This window comes from Phocoena phocoena, chromosome 20 (assembly GCF_963924675.1).
Source record: "Phocoena phocoena chromosome 20, mPhoPho1.1, whole genome shotgun sequence".
Classification (NCBI taxonomy): domain Eukaryota; kingdom Metazoa; phylum Chordata; class Mammalia; order Artiodactyla; family Phocoenidae; genus Phocoena; species Phocoena phocoena.
In genome coordinates, this window is record NC_089238.1 from 58,660,360 (window position 1) to 58,670,298 (window position 9,939).

General features: G+C 62.3%; 2 protein-coding genes across 2 annotated transcripts; one reads left to right on the forward strand and one right to left on the reverse strand.

The window, feature by feature from the left end:
- The first annotated feature begins 2,468 nt into the window (after window positions 1-2,468).
- CDT1 (chromatin licensing and DNA replication factor 1) lies at window positions 2,469-6,487 on the forward strand. Its single transcript, XM_065899699.1, has 10 exons — window positions 2,469-2,711; window positions 3,144-3,275; window positions 3,352-3,503; window positions 3,988-4,185; window positions 4,283-4,428; window positions 4,586-4,686; window positions 5,096-5,284; window positions 5,570-5,710; window positions 5,783-5,984; window positions 6,324-6,487. Exons 1-10 carry the CDS (start codon window positions 2,469-2,471, stop codon window positions 6,485-6,487), a joined length of 1,668 nt encoding a protein of 555 aa, XP_065755771.1.
- Window positions 6,488-7,274: 787 nt separating this feature from the next.
- APRT (adenine phosphoribosyltransferase) lies at window positions 7,275-9,409 on the reverse strand. Its single transcript, XM_065899710.1, has 5 exons — window positions 9,300-9,409; window positions 9,058-9,164; window positions 7,897-8,030; window positions 7,564-7,642; window positions 7,275-7,467 (listed from the first exon to the last, which is right to left on the reverse strand). Exons 1-5 carry the CDS (start codon window positions 9,377-9,379, stop codon window positions 7,325-7,327), a joined length of 543 nt encoding a protein of 180 aa, XP_065755782.1. The 5' UTR covers window positions 9,380-9,409; the 3' UTR covers window positions 7,275-7,324.
- Between the last annotated feature and the right edge of the window lie 530 nt (window positions 9,410-9,939).

The window sequence follows — 9,939 nt, forward strand, 5'->3', positions numbered from 1 at the left end:
CTCTGTTTTCAAAATGTGAAACACAGAGTGGGAAACCAACTTGTTGCACCCTCCCTCCTGAGGAGCAGCTACAAGCCAGCCGAGGTGTACAAGGTCCCCTTACCGCCTCTGGTCTCAAGAAGAGGCTATGCCCGCGGCAGGTCTAGACTCCCACACGCTGTCCCTCTTTAACGCGCAAGAGGCTCCACTTTGACTCAGGTTGATGCCTGCCTACAACCCCCAACCACTGTTTTGATTAAAAATGCGTTTTATGGAAATCAAAACTACAATGACGTATCACCTCACAGAGGTGAGAACAGCCATCGTTAAAAAGGTCTACATACAGGGGGCTTCCCTGGTGGTCCAGTGGTTAAGACTCCACGTTCCCAATGCAGGGGGCCCAGGTTCAATCCCTGATCAGGGAACTAGATCCGGCCTGCCGCAACTAAGAGTTTGCATGCCACAACTAAGAGCCCACATGCCACAACTAAAAAAAACAACATCCTACATGCCGCAACGAAGACCCGGTGTAGCCAAATAAATAAATGCTAAAAAAAAAAATAAAAGTCTACAAGTAACAAATGCTGGAGAGGGTGTGGAGAAAAGGGAACCCTCCTGCACTGTTGGTGGGAATGTAAATGAGTTGCAGCCACTATGGAAAACAGTATGGAGGTTCCTCATAAAACTAAAAAGAGAGGTACCATATGATCCAGCAATCCCACTCCTGGGCCTATATCCAGACAGACTTTAATTCGAAAAGATACACGCACCCCTATGTTCACAGCAGCTCTATTCGCAATAGCCAACACACGGAAACAACCTAAATGTCCATCAACATACGAACAGATAAAGAAGATGTAGTTCATACAGACAGTGGAATATTAGCCATAAAAGTGAAATAATGCCATTTGCAGCAACATGGACGGACTTAGAGATCACATACTAAGTGAAGTAAGTCATAAAGAGAAAGACAAATATTATATGATGTCACTGATGGGCAGAATCTAAAACAAAAATGATACAAACGAATTTATCTACAAAACAGAAACAGACTCACAGACACAGAACAAACCTGTGGTTGCCAAGGGGGAGTGGGAGCTGGAGAGGGTTGAATTGGGAGTCTGGAGTTAGCAGATTCAAACTATTACATATAGAATGGAGAAACAGCAAGGTCCAACTGCATAGCACAGGGAACTATATCCAATCTCCTGAGATAAATCATAATGGAAAAGAACATATAATAAAAGAATATGCATGTGTATGTATAACTGAATCACTTTGCTGTTCCACAGACATTAACACAACATTGTAAACCAACTATACTTGAATAAAATTTAAAAAACACACTTAAAACAAAAAACACGCTTTACTTGGTGGCTCAGAGTACACACACCAAAACAAAACTGTAACAAAATGTAGCCTTAAAAATGCTGGCCTCGGCCCACTAATAACTTGCTACTGGCTGCTAACAAAATATGGATCCAGTTGCTGTGCCCTTTATAACATGTGGGCAACGATGCTTCTCTACCAAACTGTCTCATCAGCCCCCAGCTTTCTCACTCTTGTCACTTTGCAAGCACCACCCCAACCGACGTTTCTGTTCCTTTAAATTTTACTTTTGTAAAAGGACGATTCATGCTCCTTACAGAAAACTTGGAAAAGATGGCAAAGTAAAACTCCCGTCTCAGCCCTCAACCCCTCCCAAAGACAACCCTTGTGATTTAGTTTCCTCCCAGACCTGTGGTCAGACTTCAGAACCGGGCTGACCGCATTTTTCTGTGATGGGAATTCCACAGACATTGAGCCTGCCAGACAACCCAGCTTCAGGCTTTAAGAACTTTCTTTCCAATTTGGCCATGTGAGAGCAACTTTTTCTTTCAAAATAACAGCCTGATTGAAACATAACCTTCACCCTTAAAGAAGTGCAACTCAGTGGTCTCGGTCCGTTCGCAAAACTGCCGAACACCTTCTTTCGAGGCGCATCCACCAGCCTCAGGGTCCTGGGCCGCACACTGGGCGCCAGGCCAGGCCCAGGACACGCCGAGACCCCCGCCCCCGCGGCCACGTGCGCAGCGCCCTCCTAGTCCGCGCAGCTGGGCGCCAGCTTCATTGCACCGTATCATTTTAAACTTCAGGTGGAAGCAGCGGAGCATGTTCCTCTTTGCCAGGACAGCACTGGCTCGACGGCCACCCGGAACCGTGCCGCCCGGGGCAGACCCATCCAGCACTCGGGAAACGGCACACGGACCACCAAACCACCGAGACCCTCGCTGCGGCGCATGCGCGGTAGGCGCAGCCCGAGAGGGCCAGCGCGCACGCGCCCGGGCCCGTCCATACTGCGCCAACCCCCTTGGCCAAGGCGCCGACGGTTCCGCCTACGGCCGGGGCGGGGCCAGGGCGCGGCGCGAAAATCAGCGGGAAAAGCGGCTCCACTTCCGCCTGTGGTCCTGCAGTCGTGGTCCCGCAGCCCCGGTCCCGCCGCTCCCGCCATGGCGCAGTGCCGCCTCACCGACTTCTTCGCGCGCCGCCGTCCTGCGCTCCGGGCCAAGCCGACGCGCACCAAGCCGGCCTGGCGCACCCCGAGTCCCGCCAAGCCCGCGCCCCGCGCCCCGGCCCCCGGCCCCGGCCCCGGCCCCGGCAGCAGCCGCAAGCGCGCCCGCTCGCCCGCCGAGCCCACGCGCGACGAGCCTGCACCGCCCGCGCGCAGGAGGCTGCGGCTGCCGGCCAACGCGGTGAGGGCGCGGAGGGGAGGAGGAAACTGAGGCCTGGGAGGGAGACAGACGGGAGGGAACCGGTGGAGCGGTGAGCCGGCCCGGGTGGGGCGGGGGCGGGGCTGCTGGAGAGACCTGCCCTGGAGGAGGGCACCGACCCGGGTGGAACCCAGGCCCCCCGCGGGAGGAGGGGCTAGGGCCAACTCACGCGCACCTGGCAGGCGGGGTCCCGTAACCTCGCGGGGCGTCCCTTCCACAGGACTTCCACTGACGGGGAGCGGAGGGCGGGGGGGGGGGGGTGCCTGATCTGACACACGCTGGGGGAGGGCCAGAGCCCAGCGGACTGGTAAACGCCAGGTTCGTCTGCAAGAGTGGGCGAGGGGTCAGGCCTTCTGCGAGATGGTGCACCCCGGAGTCTTGTGGTTTCATCACCTCTGGGGTCTTTCCCACCAGGTCTCTGGCCCTAGTTCCCCAGCTGCCGCTGGCTCCCCAGAGTACTCTTCTCCCCAAAGCAAGAAGACAAAGAAGGCCCCCCTCTCAGCCAGCCGGCGACCTTGCCTGGCAGCCCGGGAGGACGAGGACAAGGTGAGGCTGGACTGAGGGCAGGGGAGGTGGACTGGCCCGGGGTGACAGGCGGGCTGACAGCACTCTGTGTCCGCAGGTCCCTTCCAAAGTGACTCTCTCTGAGCTCGCGTCGTGCCTGCAGCGGGCACAGGAGCTGGGGGCACGGGTCCAGGAGCTAAAGGCAAGTGCACAGAAGAATGCCGGGGAACCCAGCGCGCCCGAGGACAAGGGGCACCCAGCCGGGCTGTGGTGAGTCTAGGGAGGGCGGCTGGGCACCCAGGAAGGGGTGGCCTGGTGGGAGGCCTGGCGGGGCCGGGCTGTGGTGGTTCGGGTCGGGGAGGGCCGCGTCCTCCAAGGGGTCAGCGCAGTGCAGTTGTGTCGGCCTCCGTCTGTGAGAGGGCCAGCTCCTGCGACTTGCAGACCACCTGGACAGCCAGCAGTTACCGGGACCTGCTGCCTGGCGCCGTGTCTGTCCTGCCAGGTCACGTAGTTATCATATGCCTCTTACAGACAAGGAAGCCAGGGCTGGGGACGGTCGGGGACCGCCCTGGGTGACAGCTGGGTTTGAGGCCAGGCTTTTGTCTCTGTCCCTGGTAGTGACGCGTAGCGGCTTTGTAAACTGGTGCGCAGTGCGCCCTGGGGGTCTTCCCCCACCGCTTTGCCTGCCTGCCGTTGGGTGCTGGAGGGGGTGGGTGTGGTGATTCTCTCAACGTCCGTGCTCCCTCCCTGGCAGTGGTGAGCAGATGCCTGCCTACCAGCGCTTCCACGCCCTGGCCCAGCCGGGGCCCCCGGGCCTTGTGCTGCCCTACAAGTACCAGGTGCTGGCCGAGATGTTCCGCAGCATGGACACCATCGTGGGCATGCTCTACAACCGCTCTGAGACTGTGACCTTCCCCAAGGTCAAGCAGGGCGTCCAGGACATGATGCACAAGTGAGCCGGGGGTGGGGGGTGAGGGCCTCGTCCTGCTCTTGGAGTCTGTGCGCCCTCCGACCCCAGCTCTCTGACCCCCCACACCCTTGTCCTGTAGGCGCTTTGAGGAGCGCAACGTGGGCCAGATCAAAACCGTGTACCCTGGCTCCTACCGCTTCCGCCAGGAGCACTACATCCCCACCTTCCAGGATGGCGTCAGGAGGTCTGATTACCAGCTTACCATCGAGCCACTGCTGGACCAGCGTGAGTGTGTTGGGCCTCGGGTTCTTGCCCAGGACGCCGCACAGTTTCAGCGTGGGTGTAAGGCCTCAGGCACCGGGCCTTGTCTGAGACCCGTGGGGGTGGGCTGGGTGACTGGGTAGGCTCGGCCCTGGGGCTCAGGCCTGCACTCTCCCCACAGAGGCTGGCAGCGCGGCCCCCCGGCTCACGGCGGCGCACCTGTTGCAGCGGCGCCAGGTCTTCACCCAGAAGCTGGTAGCCCGAGTCCGGGAGCATCACAGGGTGAGCGGGTCCCCTGGCTCGGGGCCTCATGTTGTCCCTGCTGTCGCAGCCCCATCTGCCACCGCAGGAAGTGGGCTCCTCCCGAGGCTGAAGCCTAGAGTTCTCTTAACCACTCTCCACGGCTGTCTTCTACACGTGGGCAGGCGCCGGGCTAGGCGGGGACCCTGGCCCTGAGCAGACAAGCAGGGAGCTCGAGACTGGTAGCCTCTGGCCCCGGGAAGCTTGGGGAGAGTCCAGTGGGTGCTGCTGGCTGCTCTATGCTGTACCCTCAGCCCAGCTGAGCACCTGCGGCTCAGAGAAGTGAAGTAACTTGCCCGAGGTTGCCCAGCTGGGACAGGAACCCGGACAGCTCTTTACACCCACAGGCAGATGTGCCCAGGGTCAGCTGGTGCCCCCCCTTCTCACACAGGCCTTCCTGGCCTCCCTGAACCCCCCCATGGAGGTGCCTGAGGACCAGCTGACACGCTGGCACCCCCGCTTCAACGTGGACGAAGTGCCTGACGTCGAGCCAGCCGAGCTGCCCCAGCCGCCCACTGTGGAGAAGCTGGCCTCTGCCCAGGAGGTGCTGGCCCGTGCCCGCAGCCTGATGTCACCCAGGGTAAGGCTGGTGCGGGGCAGCCTGACCCCCATGTTGGTGCCTGACAGGCTCCACCCTTGGCCGTGGGCCTCAGGGTAGCTGGACCTGCTCTCCCCGCAAGCGGAGCAGCGCCCACCAGCAGGCTCTGCCCCGGGGCGGTGAGCACAGGCCCTCGATGTGCCGGGGTGACCCTGGGCTGGACAAATGACTCTTGGGGGGGTCCACACAGGTGGGGTGCGAGGAGCCTCCCCTGTGGCTGAACCGGGGGGAGGTGTCTCCTGACCTCTCCCCTCTGACCTGCTTCAGATGGAGAAGGCTCTGAGTGACCTGGCCCAGCGCACGGCCCAGCCTAGCAGCCCCCAGTCCCCCAGCCCGGCACTGCCAGCCACCCCGCCGGCCGCCTCGCCTGCCGCTCTGAAGGGGGTGTCCCAGGCCCTGCTGGAGCGGGTGAGTGGCGTCCCCGCGGGGTGGTGGTGAGGGGTGAGGCAGACGTCCCCTGACCGTCCATGCCCGCTGCAGGTCCGGGCCAAGGAGGCGCAGAGACAGCTGGCGCAGATGACGCGGCGCCCGGAGCAGGAGCTGCGGCTGCAGCGGCTCGAGCGGCTGCCCGAGCTGGCCCGCGTGCTGCGTGGCATCTTCGTGTCGGAGCGCAGGCCGGCGCTTCCCATGGAGGTGGCCTGCGCCAGGATGGTGGGCAGCTACCGCGCAGCCATGAGCCCCGGTACGTGCAGGGCCCTCCCCAGGTCCCAGGTGAGGGCGGGCACCGTACCCTTGGGCTCACCTGAGGTGGTCTGGCCCCCTTGCCTCCTGCAGCCTTGAGGGGCTGTTCCCGCCCTATCGACCCAACCCAGCCTTGTTTCCCCTGTGGTCCCTCCATCGGCCCCCAGGCCCCATTAGGACTTGCCTGTTGCCTCCAAGGTCTCTGGTCGCTCAGCTGCTGGGCGCCTCCCGTTGTGGGGTTTCCACGGGAGGGTTAGCTCCTTGGCAAGGCTGTGTGGTCACTGCTGGAGTCCTTCCCAGTCTTGCCCTGGGAGGCCTCACGTGCCCCCTCCCTCCGCAGGGGAGATGGAGAAGCACGTGCAGCTCCTCTCTGAGCTGCTGCCCAACTGGCTCAGCCTCCACCGCATCCGTGCTGACACCTACGTCAAGCTGGACAAGGCCGCTGACCTGGCAGGTGTCGTGGCACAGCTGGCCCGCCTTGCCCGTGCCGAGGAGGCGCTGTGAGCCCGGCGGACAGGTGCCAACACTGTCCGGCCGCCGGGCCTGTGTTTTACACACACTAGGAACACGACACACTTTGCTTTCCCTGTCCCGAGTCCCCGTGAGGGTCAGGGCTGAGGCTGCTGGGCTCGAGGGCTTCTGGCCAGTGTGGTGGAGGCCCCCCTCGTACCCAGGGTGCAGGGAGGGTAGTGTGGCTGACAGATAACCCTCCCAGGTGTCCACGTGGGATCCTGAGGTGGTCCTGGAGTATCTGGGTGGGCTGGGTGTCTCACAGGGCCCTCGTAAGAGGGAGGCAGGCACGTGCTGAATCTGAGATTGGGATGCCAGGAGCCGAGAGCCAGGGAACAGGCTCCCCCTGGAGCCCACAGGAGGAACCAGCCCTGCCTACCCACACCCTGGTTTTTGTACTTGGCGTCCAGAACTGTAAGATAAAGTTGTTTCAAATCAACACGCGTGCGTGATGAGTTACAGCGGCAGGGGAAGCCAGGGTGGGCTGCCCGTGTGTGTGCGTACGGCGGCTCACAGGGCTGAGAACCACCAAACGCTAACGTCGCTAACGTCAGAAAGCGCCCAGCCTGCAGGGTGGCCCCTGCACCTTCCCACACTGACACTGGGGCGGAGACTCCGCTCTAGAAAGTCAGTTGTTTATTCTCATTCTCATTCCACTGTCAGTGAGCCTGCAGCTCCAGGCCTTGGGGCTTCCAGAAGCCCCAGCAGGCCCCCCCAGGCAGCAGCCCCGCTCAGGAGAAAATACTGAGCCACAGACCCCCAAGTCCCGCCCCGCCCCGCCCCAACAGCTGATCCTCTTCTCTTCCAGTTGGTGGAGGGCTGGGGCTGGGGTCACTCGTACTGCAGGAGAGAGAAGAAGGGCACAGCCCCCAGCTTCTCCCTGCCCTTCAGAGAGGTCAGCTCCACCAGGCTCACGCACTCCAGCACCTGGGCCTGCAGCTGGCCCAGCAGCTCACAGGCTGCATGCATGGTTCCTGGGGAGGGAGGGGTGGTGTGGAGACAGGCCCTGGGAAGCTAGAGTGCTGAGACCCATTGCCCACCCCCGCCAGACCCTGAGGCCAGGCCCTCACCACCAGTGGCCAGCAGGTCATCCACCACCACCACCTTCTGCCCTGGCTCCAGGGCGTCCCTCTGGATCTCCAGCTCAGCCTGCAGAAGCAAGCGGGCACGTGATCTACCAGCTTCCCCAAAAGGGCCTTAGTGTGCAGAGCTGGGGAACTGACAAGCGGCCACCCCCTGGGCCCCAGTTCCAACCCACCCTGTCTCCTGGCTCTGTCAGCCTGGCCCAGCTTCGCAGTCTGAGTTCCCATGTCCACTCCAACCAACCATGGCAGCTCCACTGGAGTCCACGACTCTCCTTTTGGGAATGGAGGGTCCACAGAGGCAGCCCCCAGGCTTCTCACCTTCCCGTACTCCAGTGTGTATGAGGCGCACACAGTGGGGCCTGGCAGCTTCCCTCGCTTCCGGATGAGAATGCAGCCCAAGCCCAGCTCCTGGGCCAGGGAGGGACCAAACAGGAAGCCACGGGAGTCTAGGCCTGTTGGTGAGACCTGGGGTGTTGGGGGGCAGCCGTGTGGTACAGTAGCATTGGGGTCCCCATGGGTCAGGGCTGAACAGTGACAAGTAGCCATCACAACACAGGACACACAGCCTTGCTGCCTCCAGATGAAAGACCAGTGACATCCAACCACTTTGGGAATGCTGACAGATCACCTACCACACAGGGACTGCTAGGTGCTAGAGAGGTCAGGAGCCACTCCGTACAGGGCAGTGTAAATAGCTGTGTGGGCTCGGGTAAGTCACCTGACCTCTCTCCAAAGCTCAGCCGCTCACCAGTGGCTGGTGGTACCTGAAACGCCCTTAGCAGACAGTTCAGCGTCCGCCCCAGGAGCTTCTAGTCCAGAAGGAGAGGCAGTCCACCTCCGGGGGTGGACTGAGTTGTGATGGGGGAACTCAAGGGCCTCTTCCCCACGTGCGAGTGTGGTTAGGGAGGAAGAGCTTCTGAAGGGAAGAATCCTCTGCAGGACTCAACCAGTTGGAGCCCTCCAGCCTCCAGGGCAATGCTGTGGCCCCTCAGGGTATCCAAGAACCAGGGAGTATGGGGGGGGTGCTCTCAAAGAGAAACAGGACCTGCGCCAGGATCTTCCACGATCTCCTGGGTTTTCCTAAAACCCACCACTGGGTACAGGACCTGGCACACGGCAGGCGCTCAATACCCGCCGGTAAAACAAGAAAGCATGCTTGGCCCAGTAGATTCTGGTCAGACACCCCCACCTGTCGTGCCTGCCCTCAGCCCCGCCGCCGGCACCCACCCAGCAGAGGCGTTCCCCGGCCGCTGGAGGGGCCTGTCGCCCCTCTCACGGCTGCAAAGTCGGGATGGGGCAGCGGGTCTGTTCTTACAACCCAAGCACCGTTGGGGCGTCCGGCGGGTCCCCTAAAAGACCCCCAAAGCCACCCTGCCCAGGGTAAAGGACTCCCGACCCTGTGCCCTCATGGCAGACTCGAGCCTCGAGCAGCACCAGGGAGAGCCCGGGGACCCGGCGCAGCCCTGACGCTCCACTTGCCCGCGATGTAGTCGATCCTGCCGCCGTGGGCCTTTTTCAGGTGATTAGCCAGGAGGCTGATGGAGGCGCGGAAGGAGTCGGGGTCCTTCAGGACGGGTGAAATGTCCCTGGCACGCAAGGACAGGCCTGGTGACTCTCGGGCCCACGCAGAACCCACCGCGCCCCGACATCCCGGGCCGCGCGGCCCGGTCCGTCCCTCCGTTCCTCCGCCCGCGCGCCCCACGTGGCCCGGCTGCCCGTACCTGAACAGCACGCCGGGGACGGGGAAGTCGGGGAAGCTGCGGATCCGCCGCGCCACCAGCTGCAGCTCGGAATCCGCCATCTCAGCATCCGCGCGTCTCGAGGGCAAGAGCCGGCTAGTAGGCTCCGCGCCTGCGCGGGGTGGGGGAGGAGCCCCCCAGGGGGCGGGGCCGGGAGCCCAAGGCGGCTCCGCGCCAGCGTGGAAAGGGTCTGGGTTCGGGTGGGCGGGGCCCACCATCTCCCGTAGGAAGTACCGTATTTCATCGAATCTGAAGTGCGGTCGGTCTTAAGACACGTGCCTATTTCTTGTGCCCAGAACACTAGCGTCTCCGCCTCAAGGACGTTCGCACGGGGCCCAGGTGCGAGTCAGGGTTGATGGAGTACGGCGTCTACGCAGCCCCGGCCGGACTGTCGGGGAAATCCTCGCCCGGTTCGGCCGAGCCGAGAGCGCCCGCAGGTCTTCGGCGCAGCTGTGGCCGGGACCCCAGGCCTCGGGCGGCGCGCACTGCCTCTCCCGCTCTTCTTCCCTCCCCGGCGGGTCTCGGCTGAGCTCCCGCAGCGCGGTGCGAGGGGGCCAGCGCGCGCACGGGGCGCACGGCGCGCACACACACACACACACAGCCCGGCCCTTTCCCCAGGAGC